This window comes from Dendrobates tinctorius, unplaced genomic scaffold (genome assembly GCF_039654945.1).
Source record: "Dendrobates tinctorius isolate UK_male_01 unplaced genomic scaffold, ASM3965494v1 ptg000196l, whole genome shotgun sequence".
NCBI classification, from domain to species: domain Eukaryota; kingdom Metazoa; phylum Chordata; class Amphibia; order Anura; family Dendrobatidae; genus Dendrobates; species Dendrobates tinctorius.
Window position 1 is genome coordinate 11,383,059 of NW_027361863.1, and position 20,478 is coordinate 11,403,536.

Sequence of the window (20,478 nt, forward strand, 5' to 3'; positions counted from 1 at the left end):
CATTCACCTCCATTACTATATATACCGCATTCCCCTATTATATACCGCATTCACCTCCATTACTATATATACCGCATTCACCTATTATATACCGCATTCACCTCCATTACTATATATACCGCATTCACCTATTATATACCGCATTCACCTCCATTACTATATATACCGCATTCACCTCCATTACTATATATCTCGCATTCACCTATTATATACCGCATTCCCCTATTATATACCGCATTCACCTCCATTACTATATATCCCGCATTCACCTCCATTACTATATATACCGCATTCCCCTATTATATACTGCATTCACCTATTATATACCGCATTCACCTCCATTACTATATATACCGCATTCACCTATTATATACCGCATTCACCTCCATTACTATATATCCCGCATTCACCTCCATTACTATATATACCGCATTCCCCTATTATATACCGCATTCACCTCCATTACTATATATACCGCATTCCCCTATTATATACCGCATTCACCTCCATTACTATATATACCGCATTCACCTATTATATACCGCATTCACCTCCATTACTATATATACCGCATTCACCTCCATTACTATATATCTCGCATTCACCTATTATATACCGCATTCCCCTATTATATACCGCATTCACCTCCATTACTATATATCCCGCATTCACCTCCATTACTATATATACCGCATTCCCCTATTATATACTGCATTCACCTATTATATACCGCATTCACCTCCATTACTATATATACCGCATTCACCTATTATATACCGCATTCACCTCCATTACTATATATACCGCATTCACCTCCATTACTATATATCTCGCATTCACCTATTATATACCGCATTCCCCTATTATATACCGCATTCACCTCCATTACTATATATCCCGCATTCACCTCCATTACTATATATACCGCATTCCCCTATTATATACCGCATTCACCTCCATTACTATATATACCGCATTCCCCTCCATTACTATATATACCGCATTCACCTATTATATACCGCATTCACCTCCATTACTATATATACCGCATTCACCTATTATATACCGCATTCACCTCCATTACTATATATACCGCATTCACCTCCATTACTATATATCTCGCATTCACCTATTATATACCGCATTCACCTCCATTACTATATATACTGCATTCACCCATTATATACCGCATTCACCTCCATTACTATATATACCGCATTCACCTCCATTACTATATATCTGGCATTCACCTATTATATACCGCATTCACCTCCATTACTATATATACCGCATTCACCTATTATATACCGCATTCACCTCCATTACTATATATACCGCATTCACCCATTATATACCGCATTCACCTCCATTACTATATATACCGCATTCCCCTATTATATACCGCATTCACCTCCATTACTATATATACTGCATTCCCCTATTATATACCGCATTCACCTCCATTACTATATATACCGCATTCACCTATTATATACCGCATTCACCTCCATTACTATATATCCCACATTCACCTATTATATACCGCATTCACCTCCATTACTATATATACCGCATTCACCCATTATATACCGCATTCACCTCCATTACTATATATACCGCATTCCCCTATTATATACCGCATTCACCTCCATTACTATATATACTGCATTCACCTATTATATACTGCATTCACCTCCATTACTATATATACCGCATTCACCTCCATTACTATATATACCGCATTCACCTATTATATACCGCATTCACCTCCATTACTATATATACCGCATTCACCTATTATATACCGCATTCACCTCCATTACTATATATACCGCATTCACCTCCATTACTATATATACCGCATTCACCTCCATTACTATATATCTCGCATTCACCTATTATATACCGCATTCCCCTATTATATACCGCATTCACCTCCATTACTATATATACTGCATTCACCCATTATATACCGCATTCACCTCCATTACTATATATACCGCATTCCCCTATTATATACTGCATTCACCTCCATTACAATATATCCCACATTCACCTCCATTACTATATATCTCGCATTCACCTATTATATACCGCATTCCCCTATTATATACCGCATTCCCCTCCATTACTATATATACCGCATTCACCTATTATATACCGCATTCACCTCCATTACTATATATACCGCATTCACCTCCATTACTATATATCTCGCATTCCCCTATTATATACCGCATTCCCCTATTATATACCGCATTCCCCTCCATTACTATATATACCGCATTCACCTATTATATACCGCATTCACCTCCATTACTATATATACTGCATTCACCCATTATATACCGCATTCACCTCCATTACTATATATACCGCATTCCCCTATTATATACCGCATTCACCTCCATTACTATATATACCGCATTCACCCATTATATACCGCATTCACCTCCATTACTATATATACCGCATTCACCTCCATTACTATATATCTCGCATTCACCTATTATATACCGCATTCCCCTATTATATACCGCATTCACCTCCATTACTATATATACTGCATTCACCCATTATATACCGCATTCACCTCCATTACAATATATACCGCATTCACCTCCATTACTATATATCTCGCATTCACCTATTATATACCGCATTCCCCTATTATATACTGCATTCACCTCCATTACAATATATCCCACATTCACCTCCATTACTATATATCTCGCATTCACCTATTATATACCGCATTCCCCTATTATATACCGCATTCCCCTCCATTACTATATATACCGCATTCACCTATTATATACCGCATTCACCTCCATTACTATATATACCGCATTCACCTCCATTACTATATATCTCGCATTCACCTATTATATACCGCATTCCCCTATTATATACCGCATTCACCTCCATTACTATATATACTGCATTCACCCATTATATACCGCATTCACCTCCATTACTATATATACCGCATTCCCCTATTATATACTGCATTCACCTCCATTACAATATATACCGCATTCACCTCCATTACTATATATCTCGCATTCACCTATTATATACCGCATTCCCCTATTATATACCGCATTCCCCTCCATTACTATATATACCGCATTCACCTATTATATACCGCATTCACCTCCATTACTATATATACCGCATTCACCTATTATATACCGCATTCACCTCCATTACTATATATACCGCATTCACCTCCATTACTATATATACCGCATTCACGTCCATTACTATATATCTCGCATTCACCTATTATATACCGCATTCCCCTATTATATACCGCATTCACCTCCATTACTATATATACTGCATTCACCCATTATATACCGCATTCACCTCCATTACTATATATCCCGCATTCCCCTATTATATCCCGCATTCACCTCCATTACAATATATCCCACATTCACCTCCATTACTATATATACCACATTCACCTCCATTACTATATATCCCGCATTCCCCTATTATATACCGCATTCCCCTCCATTACTATATATACCGCATTCACCTATTATATACCGCATTCACCTCCATTACTATATATACCGCATTCACCTATTATATACCGCATTCACCTCCATTACTATATATACCGCATTCCCCTATTATATACCGCATTCACCTCCATTACTATATATCCCGCATTCACCTATTATATACCGCATTCACCTCCATTACAATATATCCCACATTCACCTATTATATACCGCATTCACCTCCATTACTATATATACTGCATTCACCTATTATATACCGCATTCACCTCCATTACAACATATACTGCATTCCCCTATTATATACCGCATTCACCTCCATTACTATATATACCGCATTCCCCTATTATATACCGCATTCACCTCCATTACTATATATACCGCATTCACCTCCATTACTATATATACCGCATTCACCTATTATATACCGCATTCACCTCCATTACTATATATACCGCATTCCCCTATTATATACCGCATTCACCTCCATTACTATATATACCACATTCCCCTATTATATACCGCATTCACCTCCATTACTATATATACCACATTCCCCTATTATATACCGCATTCACCTCCATTACTATATATACTGCATTCACCTATTATATACCGCATTCACCTCCATTACTATATATACCGCATTCACCTATTATATACCGCATTCACCTCCATTACTATATATCCCGCATTCACCTATTATATACCGCATTCACCTCCATTACTATATATACCGCATTTACCTATTATATACTGCATTCACCTCCATTACTATATATACCGCATTCACCTATTATATACCGCATTCGCCTCCATTACTATATATACCGCATTCACCTATTATATACCGCATTCACCTCCATTAATATATATACCGCATTCACCTATTATATACCGCATTCACCTCCATTAATATATATACCGCATTCACCTATTATATACCGCATTCACCTCCATTAATATATATAACGCATTCACCTATTATATACCGCATTCACCTCCATTACTATATATACCGCATTCCCCTATTATATACCATTTTCACCTCCATTACTATATATACCGCATTCACCTCCATTACTATATATACCGCATTCACCCATTATATACCGCATTCACCTCCATTACAATATATCCCACATTCACCTATTATATACCACTTTCACCTCCATTACTATATATACCGCATTCACCTATTATATACCGCATTCACCTCCATTACTATATATACCGCATTCACCTCCATTACTATATATACCGCATTCACCTCCATTACTATATATACCGCATTCACCTATTATTATATACCGCATTCACCTCCATTACTATATATACCGCATTCACCTATTATATACCGCATTCACCTGCATTACTATATATACTGCATTCACCTATTATATACCGCATTCACCTCCATTACTATATATACCGCATTCACCTATTATATACCGCATTCACCTCCATTACTATATATACCGCATTCACCTCCATTACTATATATACTGCATTCACCTATTATTATATACCGCATTCACCTCCATTACTATATATACCGCTTTCACCTATTATATACCGCATTCACCTGCATTACTATATATACTGCATTCACCTATTATATACCGCATTCACCTCCATTACAATATATACTGCATTCCCCTATTATATACCGCATTCACCTCCATTACAATATATACCGCATTCACCCATTATATACCGCATTCACCTCCATTACTATATATACCGCATTCACCTCCATTACTATATATACCGCATTCCCCTATTATATACCGCATTCACCTCCATTACTATATATACCGCATTCACCTTTTATATACCGCACTCACCTCCATTACAATATATACCGCATTCACCTATTATATACCGCATTCACCTCCATTACAATATATACCGCATTCACCCATTATATACCGCATTCACCTCCATTACTATATATACCGCATTCACCTCCATTACTATATATACCGCATTCCCCTATTATATACCGCATTCACCTCCATTACTATATATACCGCATTCACCTATTATATACCGCATTCACCTCCATTACTATATATACTGCATTCACCTATTATATACCGCATTCACCTCCATTACTATATATACCGCATTCACCTATTATATACCGCATTCACCTCCATTACTATATATACCGCATTCCCCTATTATATACCGCATTCACCTCCATTACTATATATACCGCATTCCCCTATTATATACCGCATTCACCTCCATTACTATATATACTGCATTCACCTATTATATACCGCATTCACCTCCATTACTATATATACCGCATTCACCTATTATATACCGCATTCACCTCCATTACTATATATACTGCATTCACCTATTATATACCGCATTCACCTCCATTACTATATATACCGCATTCACCTATTATATACCGCATTCACCTCCATTACTATATATACCGCATTCCCCTATTATATACCGCATTCACCTCCATTACTATATATACCGCATTCCCCTATTATATACCGCATTCACCTCCATTACTATATATACCGCATTCACCTATTATATACCGCATTCACCTCCATTACTATATATACCGCATTTACCTATTATATACTGTATTCACCTCCATTACTATATATACCGCATTCCCCTATTATATACCGCATTCACCTCCATTACTATATATACCGCATTCACCTATTATATACCGCATTCACCTCCATTACTATATATACCGCATTCCCCTATTATATACCGCATTCACCTCCATTACTATATATACCGCATTCCCCTATTATATACCGCATTCACCTCCATTACAATATATCCCACATTGACCTATTATATACCACTTTCACCTCCATTACTATATATACCGCATTCACCTATTATATACCGCATTCACCTCCATTACTATATATACTGCATTCACCCATTATATACCGCATTCGCCTCCATTACTATATATACCGCATTCACCTATTATATACCGCATTCACCTCCATTACTATATATACCGCATTCCCCTATTATATACCGCATTCACCTCCATTACAATATATCCCACATTGACCTATTATATACCACTTTCACCTCCATTACTATATATACCGCATTCACCTATTATATACCGCATTCACCTCCATTACTATATATACCGCATTCACCTCCATTACTATATATACCGCATTCACCTATTATATACCGCATTCACCTCCATTACTATATATCCCGCATTCACCTATTATATACCGCATTCACCTCCATTACTATATATACCGCATTCACCTATTATATACCGCATTCACCTCCATTACTATATATACCGCATTCACCTCCATTACTATATATACTGCATTCCCCTATAATATACCGCATTCACCTCCATTACAATATATCCCACATTCACCTATTATATACCGCATTCACCTCCATTACTATATATTCCGCATTCACCTCCATTACTATATATACCGCATTCACCCATTATATACCGCATTCACCTCCATTACTATATATACCGCATTCCCCTATTATATACCGCATTCACCTCCATTACTATATATACTGCATTCACCTATTATATACCGCATTCACCTCCATTACTATATATACTGCATTCACCTATTATATACCGCATTCACCTCCATTACTATATATACCGCATTCACCCATTATATACCGCATTCACCTCCATTACTATATATACCGCATTCCCCTATTATATTCCGCATTCACCTCCATTACTATATATACTGCATTCACCTATTATTATATACCGCATTCACCTCCATTACTATATATCCCACATTCACCTATTATATACCGCATTCACCTCCATTACTATATATACTGCATTCACCTATTATATACCGCATTCACCTCCATTACAATATATACTGCATTCCCCTATTATATACCGCATTCACCTCCATTACAATATATACCGCATTCACCCATTATATACCGCATTCACCTCCATTACTATATATACCGCATTCACCTCCATTACTATATATACCGCATTCCCCTATTATATACCGCATTCACCTCCATTACTATATATACCGCATTCACCTATTATATACTGCACTCACCTCCATTACAATATATACCGCATTCACCTATTATATACCGCATTCACCTCCATTACTATATATACCGCATTCACCTATTATATACCGCATTCACCTCCATTACTATATATACTGCATTCACCTATTATATACCGCATTCACCTCCATTACTATATATACCGCATTCACCTATTATATACCGCATTCACCTCCATTACTATATATACCGCATTCCCCTATTATATACCGCATTCACCTCCATTACTATATATACCGCATTCCCCTATTATATACCGCATTCACCTCCATTACTATATATACTGCATTCACCTATTATATACCGCATTCACCTCCATTACTATATATACCGCATTCACCTATTATATACCGCATTCACCTCCATTACTATATATACCGCATTCCCCTATTATATACCGCATTCACCTCCATTAATATATATACCGCATTCACCTATTATATACCGCATTCACCTCCATTACTATATATACCGCATTCCCCTATTATATACCATTTTCACCTCCATTACTATATATACTGCATTCCCCTATAATATACCGCATTCACCTCCATTACAATATATCCCACATTCACCTATTATATACCACTTTCACCTCCATTACTATATATACCGCATTCACCTCCATTACTATATATACCGCATTCACCTCCATTACTATATATACCGCATTCACCTATTATATACCGCATTCACCTCCATTACTATATATACCGCATTCACCTATTATATACCGCATTCACCTCCATTACTATATATACCGCATTCACCTATTATATACCGCATTCACCTCCATTACTATATATCCCGCATTCACCTATATACCGCATTCACCTCCGTTACTATATATACTGCATTCACCTATTATATACCGCATTCACCTCCATTACTATATATCCCACATTCACCTATTATATACCGCATTCACCTCCATTGCTATATATACCGCATTCACCTATTATATACCACTTTCACCTCCATTACTATATATACCGCATTCACCTATTATATACCGCATTCACCTCCATTACTATATATACCGCATTCACCTCCATTACTATATATACCGCATTCACCTATTATATACCGCATTCACCTCCATTACTATATATACCGCATTCACCTATTATATACCGCATTCACCTCCATTACTATATATACCGCATTCACCTATTATATACCACTTTCACCTCCATTACTATATATACCGCATTCACCTATTATATACCGCATTCACCTCCATTACTATATATACCGCATTCACCTCCATTACTATATATACCGCATTCACCTATTATATACCGCATTCACCTCCATTACTATATATACCGCATTCACCTATTATATACCGCATTCACCTCCATTACTATATATACCGCATTCACCTATTATATACCGCATTCACCTCCATTACTATATATACCGCATTCACCTCCATTACTATATATCCCACATTCACCTATTATATACCGCATTCACCTCCATTACTATATATCCCACATTCACCTATTATATACCGCATTCACCTCCATTACTATATATACCGCATTCACCTATTATATACCGCATTCACCTCCATTACTATATATCCCACATTCACCTATTATATACCGCATTCACCTCCATTACTATATATACCACATTCACCTATTATATACCGCATTCACCTCCATTACTATATATCCCACATTCACCTATTATATACCGCATTCACCTCCATTACTATATATACTGCATTCACCCATTATATACCGCATTCACCTCCATTACTATATATACTGCATTCACCTATTATATACCGCATTCACCTATTATATACCGCATTCCCCTCCATTACTATATATACCGCATTCACCTATTATATACCGCATTCACCTCCATTACTAAATATCCCGCATTCACCTATTATATACCGCATTCACCTCCATTACTATATATACTGCATTCACCTATTATATACCGCATTCACCTCCATTACTATATATCCCTCATTCACCTATTATATACCGCATTCACCTCCATTGCTATATATACCGCATTTACCTATTATATACCGCATTCACCTCCATTACTATATATACCGCATTCACCTATTATATACCGCATTCACCTCCATTACTATATATACCGCATTCACCTATTATATACCGCATTCACCTCCATTACTATATATACCGCATTCACCTATTATATACCGCATTCACCTCCATTACTATATATACTGCATTCACCTATTATATACCGCATTCACCTCCATTACTATATATCCCACATTCACCTATTATATACCGCATTCACCTCCATTACTATATATACCGCATTTACCTATTATATACCGCATTCACCTCCATTACTATATATACCGCATTCACCTCCATTACTATATATACTGCATTCACCTATTATATACCGCATTCACCTCCATTACTATATATACCGCATTCCCCTATTATATACCGCATTCACCTCCATTACTATATATACTGCATTCACCTATTATATACCGCATTCACCTCCATTACTATATATACCGCATTCACCTATTATATACCGCATTCACCTCCATTACTATATATCCCACATTCACCTATTATATACCGCATTCACCTCCATTACAATATATACTGCATTCACCTATTATATACCGCATTCACCTCCATTACTATATATACCGCATTCACCTCCATTACTATATATCCCACATTCACCTATTATATACCGCACTCACTTCCATTACAATATATACCGCATTCACCTATTATATACCGCATTCACCTCCATTACTATATATCCCGCATTCACCTATTATATACCGCATTCCCCTCCGTTACTATATATACCGCATTCACCTATTATATACCGCATTCACCTATTATATACCGCATTCACCTCCGTTACTATATATACCGCATTCTTCTATTATATACCGCATTCACCTATTATATACCGCATTCCCCTATTATATACCGCATTCACCTCCGTTACTATATATACCGCATTCACCTATTATATACCGCACTCACCTCCATTACAATATATACCGCATTCCCCTATTATATACCGCATTCACCTCCATTACTATATATCCCGCATTCACCTATTATATACCGCATTCCCCTCCGTTACTATATATACCGCATTCACCTATTATATACCGCATTCACCTATTATATACCGCATTCACCTCCGTTACTATATATACCGCATTCACCTATTATATACCGCATTCACCTATTATATACCGCATTCCCCTATTATATACCGCATTCACCTCCGTTACTATATGTACCGTATTCACCTATTATATACCGCATTCACCTATTATATACCGCATTCCCCTCCATTACTATATATACCGCATTCACCTCCATTACAATATATACCGCATTCCCCTATTATATACCGCATTCACCTCCATTACTATATATCCCGCATTCACGTATTATATACCGCATTCCCCTCCGTTACTATATATACCGCATTCACCTATTATATACCGCATTCACCTATTATATACCGCTTTCCCCTTCATTACTATATATACCGCATTCACCTCCATTACAATATATACCGCATTCACCTATTATATACCGCATTCACCTCCATTACTATATATCCCGCATTCCCCTATTATATACCGCTTTCACCTCCATTACTATATATACCGCATTCCCCTATTATATACCGCATTCCCCTCCGTTACTATATATACCGCATTCCCCTATTATATACCGCTTTCACCTCCATTACTATATATACCGCATTCCCCTATTATATACCGCTTTCACCTCCATTACTATATATACCGCATTCACCTATTATATACCGCATTCACCTCCATTACTATATATACCGCATTCACCTATTATATACCGCATTCCCCTATTATATACCGCATTCACCTCCATTACTATATATACCGCATTCCCCTATTATATACCGCATTCCCCTATTATATATCGCATTCCCCTCCGTTACTATATATACCGCATTCCCCTATTATATACCACTTTCACCTCCATTACTATATATACCGCATTCCCTTATTATATACCGCATTCCCCTCCATTACTATATATACCGCATTCACCTATTATATACCACTTTCACCTCTATTACTATATATACCACATTCACCCATTATACCCGCATTCACCTCCATTACTATATATACCGCATTCCCTTATTATATACCGCATTCCCCTATTATATACCACTTTCACCTCCATTACTATATATACCACATTCACCCATTATATACCGCATTCACCTCCATTACTATATATCCCACATTCCCCTATTATATACCGCATTCACCTCCATTACTATATATACCGCATTCCCCCATTATATACCGCACTCACCTCCATTACTATATATACCGCATTCCCCTATTATATACCGCATTCACCTCCATTACAATATATACCGCATTCCCCTATTATATACCGCATTCACCTCCATTACTCTATATCCCACATTCCCCTATTATATACCGCATTCCCCTCCGTTACAATATATACCGCATTCCCCTATTATATACCGCATTCCCCTCCATTACTATATATACCGCATTCCCCTATTATATACCACTTTCACCTCCATTACTATATATACCGCATTCACCTATTATATACCGCATTCCCCTCCATTACTATATATACCGCATTCACCTATTATATACCGCATTCACCTATTATATACCGCATTCCCCTCCATTACAATATATACCGCATTCCCCTATTATATACCGCATTCACCTCCATTACTATATATCCCACATTCCCCTATTATATACCGCATTCCCCTCCATTACAATATATACCGCATTCCCCTCCATTACTATATATACCGCATTCCCCTATTATATACCGCACTCACCTCCATTACTATATATACCGCATTCCCCTATTATATACCACACTCACCTCCATTACTATATATACCACATTCCCCTATTATATACCGCATTCACCTCCTTTACTATATATCCCGCACTCACCTCCATTACTATATATACCGCATTCCCCTATTATATACCGCACTCGCCTCCATTACTATATATACCGCATTCCCCTATTATATACCGCACTCGCCTCCATTACTATATATACCACATTCCCCTATTATATACCGCATTCCCCTCCATTACAATATATACCGCATTCCCCTCCATTACTATATATACCGCATTCCCCTATTATATACCGCACTCACCTCCATTACTATATATACCGCATTCCCCTATTATATACCGCACTCACCTCCATTACTATATATACCACATTCCCCTATTATATACCGCATTCACCTCCTTTACTATATATCCCGCATTCACCTCCATTACTATATATACCGCATTCCCCTATTATATACTGCATTCACCTCCTTTACTATATATACCGCACTCACCTCCATTACTATATATACTGCATTCCCCTATTATATACCGCATTCACCTCCTTTACTATATATACCACATTCCCCTATTATATACCGCATTCACCTCCATTACTATATATACCGCATTCCCCTATTATATACCGCATTCACCTCCATTACTATATATCCCACATTCACCTCCATTACTATATATACCGCATTCCCCTATTATATACCGCATTCACCTCCTTTACTATATATACCGCACTCACCTCCTTTACTATATATACCGCATTCCCCTATTATATACCGCATTCACCTCCTTTACTATATATACCGCATTCCCCTATTATATACCGCATTCACCTCCTTTACTATATATACCGCACTCACCTCCATTACTATATATACTGCATTCCCCTATTATATACCGCATTCACCTCCTTTACTATATATACCACATTCCCCTATTATATACCGCATTCACCTCCATTACTATATATACCGCATTCCCCTATTATATACCGCATTCACCTCCATTACTATATATCCCACATTCACCTCCATTACTATATATACCGCATTCCCCTATTATATACCGCATTCACCTCCTTTACTATATATACCGCACTCACCTCCTTTACTATATATACCGCATTCCCCTATTATATACCGCATTCACCTCCTTTACTATATATACCGCATTCCCCTATTATATACCGCATTCACCTCCTTTACTATATATACCGCATTCCCCTATTATATACCGCATTCACCTCCTTTACTATATATACCGCACTCACCTCCTTTACTATATATACCGCATTCCCCTATTATATACCGCATTCACCTCCTTTACTATATATACCGCATTCCCCTATTATATACCGCATTCACCTCCTTTACTATATATCCCGCATTCACCTCCATTACTATATATACCGCATTCCCCTATTATATACCGCATTCACCTCCATTACTATATATCCCACATTCACCTCCGTTACTATTGACTTTTGCAGCTTTCGGGTCGCCTGCATACCCTTTTACCTTTCAGTTTCTAGATTTGGGTTTCCCACTATTGATTTCCAACTCTTTTTTTTCTAACTCCACATTTGCAGATACCGAGTTTTACCAGCCAGCTGAATGACATTGATGACTTTTTAAACTCGGGAGTTGAAGACACGATCCAGAAGGTGAACTTGATCTTGCCATAACTGCCTGAAAAACAAACACATAATAATATTATTATTCCAGTGTTATGGTGAGAGATACTATATAATTGTATCCTCTGATCAGACCTGGATCTGACTGTAAGGCCGGGGTCACACTACCGTAGAATACGTCCGAGTGCTACGCGAGAAAACCTCCCACAGCACTCGGCCCAGTGTTAATCTATGGAGCAGATTGGACATGTGTGTAAAATCACTGCATGCTGTGATCGGCACCAAGACTCTGCTGAGACTCACCAATGCAATGGGTGTGAGGAAAAAAAAAAATCGCACAGTACTCGCACCATGGGACTGCTGTTCAATTTTTTTTTATTTATTTTTTAAACGCACCGATGTCCTTTGAAAAGCCAGGAATTCATCTGCCGCATACAGTAATATTACAGAGTGACAGGTAAGACTAGAATCAATAGAATAGATATCAGTGACTGTGTATATATATATATCTACAGTAGAGACCAAACGTTTGGACACACCTTCTCATTCAAAGAGTTTTCTTTATTTTCATGACTCTGAAAATTGTAGATTCATTCTGAAGGCATCAAAACTATGAACCAACACATGTGGAATTATATAATTAACAAAAAAGTGTGAAACAACTGAAAATATGTCTTATATTCTAGGTTCTTCAAAGTAGCCACCTTTTGCTTTGATTACTGCTTTGCACACTCTTGGCATTCTCTTGATGAGCTTCAAGAGGTAGTCACCAGAAATGGTCTTCCAACAGTCTTGAAGGAGTTCCCAGAGATGCTTAGCACTTGTTGGCCCTTTTGCTTTCACTCTGCGGTCCAGCTCACCCCAAACCATCTCGATTGGGTTCAGGTCTGGTGACTGTGGAGGCCAGGTCATCTGGCGTAGCACCCCATCACTCTCCTTCTTGGTCGAATAGCCCTTACACAGCCTGGAGGTGTGTTTGGGGTCATTGTCCTGTTGAAAAATAAATGATGGTCCAACTAAACGCAAACCGGATGGAATAGCATGCCGCTGCAAGATGCTGTGGTAGCCATGCTGGTTCAGTATGCCTGAATAAATCCCCAACAGTGTCACCAGCAAAGCCCCCCCGCACCATCACACCTCCTCCTCCATGCTTCACGGTGGGAACCAGGCATGTACAGTCCATCCGTTCACCTTTTCTGCGTTGCACAAAGACGGTGGTTGGAACCAGGGATCTCAAATTTGGACTCATCAGACCAAAGCACAGATTTCCACTGGTCTAATGTCCATTCCTTGTGTTCTTTAGCCCAAACAAATCTCTTCTGCTTGTTGCCTGTCCTTAGCAGTGGTTTCCTAGCAGCTATTTTACCATGAAGGCCTGCTGCACAAAGTCTCCTCTTAACAGTTGTTGTAGAGATGTGTCTGCTGCTAGAACTCTGTGTGGCATTGACCTTGTCTCTAATCTGAGCTGCTGTTAACCTGCGATTTCTGAGGCTGGTGACTCGGATGAACTTATCCTCCGCAGCAGAGGTGACTCTTGGTATTGCTTTCCTGGGGCGGTCCTCATGTGAGCCAGTTTCTTTGTAGCACTTGATGGTTTTTGCCACTGCACTTGGGGACACTTCTGCATAACACAACTGATGGTCCCAACCCCATTTATAAGGCAAGAAATTCCACTTATTAAACCTGACAGGGCACACCTGTGAAGTGAAAACCATTTCCGGTGACTACCTCTTCATAGTTTTGATGCCTTCAGAGTGAATCTACAATTTTCATAGTCATGAAAATAAAGAAAACTCTGTGAATGAGAAGGTGTGTCCAAACTTTGTCTGTACTGTATATACATTATATATATATATATATATATATATATATATATATATATATATATTATACACACACACACACAATCTATTCCAACCTGTCAGTGTGATTTTACTGTACGCGGCAGAAGAATTGTTGGCTTTTATTCTATTATCTCTTTTTCACTCTTTCTCGTGTTTTGCAGAATATTTCGTTAGAAAACGATGTGTAAATGACTTAGGAGAATTTCTCTATGTAAAAGCTCATGTTAAAATCACATTGCAGTCTGATGGCAATCGCACTGCATTCGGGTGTAAATAGGGTGCTATGTGTGAAAAATCGGATTGTACTCGCATGACACTCATGCAACTCTCGGCAGTTTATTTTTTTTAACCACTTCCTGCAGCTGGAGCCTCTCCCCACTGCTCGGTCCCTTCAGTCATCCAGACATCAAAAAGATCACGAAAAACCCTGTGTTCTCTGCAAGTCTTCCGCAAGGCTGTTCCTAATGGAAAATCCTGCCGACTGTGGCCAACTCTTTCCTTGTCTACATTTATCATATAACTTTTCCGTTAATTGACTGTATTGGGGCTGAGTGCAGAATTTGGGGCAGGACCTTCCTGCCTAGAACAGGTTCTGGGAGTCTCTGATTTACTTCTCTTGAGTTCCTGGTGTCGCAGTATCAAGAATAACACACATGATTTATGACACATGTTCTAGTGGAAGTATGGGAGGAATGGTGATTTGTACTCACTGTTGTGATTTAAAAAAAACCCAAACTTAAAGGTGTTGTCCTTTTGGGTACACTTTTTTTCTTTTTCCCTCAAATGCATGTAATGGAGGCAAAAAAAACAACAAATGTTTGCAATTTAGTCTAATGAAAGTTTTTGCATCGTTTTGCTTTTCTTGCAACCTCTGAGTTACAATGTTTATTGTTGGCTGCAGAATGAGTTAACTGAGGGTCCATCAGTGAGCTCATTCTGATAAGAGAGTATCGAGTCTTTTTCTGGGCTCCTCTCAGCTGATTTATGACCACAGACTACATCAAAGTTGAATGTTCAGAAAAGCAACGTCTGGGAGAAGCCAAACTGTAATTTGCACCCCAAAGTTTAAAAAAAAAAAAAAAAAAATCTCATAGAATCGTAGAGTTGGAAGGGACCTCCTGGGCCATCTGGTCCAACCCCCTGCTCAAAGCAGGATTCTCTAAATCATCCCAGTCAGATGTCTGTCCAGCCTCTGTTTGAAGACTTCCATTGAAGGAGAACTCACCACTTCTCGTGGCAGCCTGTTCCACTCATTGATCACTCTAACTGTCAAAAAGTTTTTTCTAATATCTAATCTGTGTCTCTTCCCATTCAGTTTCATCCCATTGCTTCTAGTCTTTCCTTGTGCAAATGAGAATAAAGTTGATCCTTCTACAATGTGACAGCCCTTTAGATATTTGTAGACAGCTATTAAGTCTCCTCTCAGTCTTCTCTTTTGCAAACTAAACATTCCCAAATCCTGCAACCTTTCCTCATAAGACAGGGTTTGCAGACCGGTCACCATTCTGGTCGCTCTTTTCTGAACTTGCTCCAGTTTGTTGATGTCTTTTTTAAAATGTGGTGCCCAAAACTGGACACAATATTCCAGATGAGGTCTGACCAAAGAGGAGTAGAGGGAAATAATGACTTCACGTGATCTAGACTGTATGCTTCTGTTAATACATCCTAGAATTGCATTTGCCTTTTTTGCTGCTGCATCACACTGTTGACTCATATTCAGTCTGTGATCTATTAGTATACCCAAGTCTTTTTCACATGTGCTGTCACTTAGCCCTATTCCTCCCATTCTGTATATGCTTTTTTCATTTTTATTGCCCAGATGTAGTACTTTGCATTTCTCCCTGTTAAAAACCATTCTGTTAGTTGCTGCCCACTTCTCCAGTTTATTTAAATCTTTTTGAATCCTCTCTCTCTCTTCTCTAGTATTAGCTATCCCTCCTAGCTTTGTGTCATCAGCAAATTTAATCAGTTTACCCTCAATTCCTTCATCTAAATCGTTGATAAAGATGTTGAACAATACAGGGCCCAGGACAGAGCCCTGTGGTACCCCACTTGAGACATTCTTCCAACTGGATGTGCAGCCATTTACGACCACTCTTTGGGTCCGATCACTAAGCCAGCTATGAATCCACCTAACAGTTGCCTTGTCCATTCCATACTTAGTCATTTTTTCAATAAGGATTGTATGAGAGACTTTGTCAAATGCTTTGCTGAAGTCAAGATATACTATATCTACAGCATTTCCTTGATCCACCCAATCAGTGATTCCATCATAGAAGGAAATTAAGTTAGTCTGACATGACTTATTAGTTACAAACCCATGCTGACTCTGTTTAATCACTTCATTCTTATCCAGGTATTGACATACATGTTGTTTAATAATTTGTTCAAAGATCTTTCCTGGTATAGAAGTCAGACTCACCGGCCTATAGTTGCCTGGGTCCACCTTCTTCCCCTTTTTGAAGATAGGAACAACATTTGCTCTTCTCCAGTCTTCTGGCACTTCTCCTGTTCTCCAAGAATTTTCAAAGATTATGGAGAGGGGTTCAAAAATTTCTTCTGCTATCTCCTTCAGTACTCTGGGGTGTAATTCATCTGGACCTGGAGACTTGAATTCATTTAGGTTAGCTAAGTGTTTCTCCCCAGTAATGGATAACCCCTTAAATGACTCCTCCTAGCAAACTCTATTTAAAGCAATGTTCTGTCTTGCAATCCTCTTATTGCCAAAAACCCTTCTAATATGTTGGGATTGTCCAGTCTCCCCCTGCCAGGATCTCAGTGATTGGCTATAATTAGTGTTGAGCATTCCGATACCGCAAGTATCGGGTATCGGCCGATACTTGCTGTATCGGAATTCCGATACCGACTTCCGATATTTTTTCAATATCGGAATTCGGCATCGGAATCGGAAGTTCAGTTGATTGACGGCCTGACGTCATCATGATGCGCGGTGTGTGCGCATCATGATGCGCCGTCATTTCGGGCCTTCCGGGGGTCTCTGCTGGCCTGCCGGGGGGCTGTGCCGGCCTGCCGGGGGGCTGTGTGGACTGCCCGGGGTCTGTACCGGCCTGCCGGGGGGCTGTGCCGGCCTGCCGGTGGTCTGTGCACCCTGTGGGGGTCTGTGCCGGCCTGCCGGGGGGCTGTGCTGATGTCCGGGGGTCTGTGCAAGCATCGTCCGATGGGACTACAAGTCCCATCGGGCGATGCCTGCTACCATGACAGTGATTGACACATTAGCCAATGATGGGACAGTAGTAGTCCCATCATCCGGCTAATGTGTTAAATGTTAAAAAAAAAAAAATACTACATACATACTACATGCATGCTACATACATACTACATGCTACATACATACTACATATATACTACATACATACTACATACATGCTACATACATACTGCATGCTACATACATACTACATACATACTACATACATACTACATGCATGCTACATGCATGCTACATACATACTACATATATACTACATGCATGCTACATACATACTACATGCTACATACATACTACATATATACTACATACATACTACATACATGCTACATACATACTGCATGCTACATGCATGCTACATACATACTACATGCATGCTACATACATACTACATGCATGCTACATACATACTACATGCATGCTACATACATACTACATGCATGCTACATACATACTACATGCATGCTACATGCTACATACATGCTACATACATACTACATACATACTACATACATGCTACATACATACTACATGCATGCTACATACATACTACATGCATGCTACATACATACTACATGCATGCTACATACATACTACATGCATGCTACATGCATGCTACATACATACTACATGCTACATACATACCACATACATACTACATACATACTACATATATACTACATGCATGCTACATACATACTACATGCTACATACATACCACATACATACTACATACATACTACATGCTACATACATACTACATATATACTACATGCATGCTACATACATACTACATGCTACATACATACTACATACATACTACATGCTACATACATACCACATACATACTACATACATACTACATACATACTACATGCTACATACATACTACATATATACTACATGCATGCTACATACATACTACATGCTACATACATACCACATACATACTACATACATGCTACATATATACTACATGCATGCTACATACATACTACATATATACTACATGCATGCTACATACATACTACATGTTACATGCATGCTACATACATACTACATACATACTACATGCTACATACATACCACATATATACTACATACATACAATACATTCATACAATACATACATAGACATACAGTACATATAACATAGAGTAACATACTTACCAATACTTGTCACATTGTTCCCCGAAGCCATTGTCTTT

At 38.3% G+C, this 20,478-nt stretch overlaps 1 protein-coding gene across 2 annotated transcripts in view; it reads left to right on the plus strand.

The window, feature by feature from the left end:
* The window catches only part of LOC141056181 (prominin-1-A-like), a 98,538-nt gene that overhangs the window by 52,883 nt on the left and 25,177 nt on the right, over positions 1-20,478 (plus strand). For both annotated transcript variants that reach the window (XM_073552885.1, XM_073552886.1), the window contains exon 9: positions 14,153-14,227. In XM_073552885.1, coding sequence (XP_073408986.1) covers positions 14,153-14,227 — 75 coding nt within the window. The remainder of the gene's footprint in view (positions 1-14,152; positions 14,228-20,478) is intronic.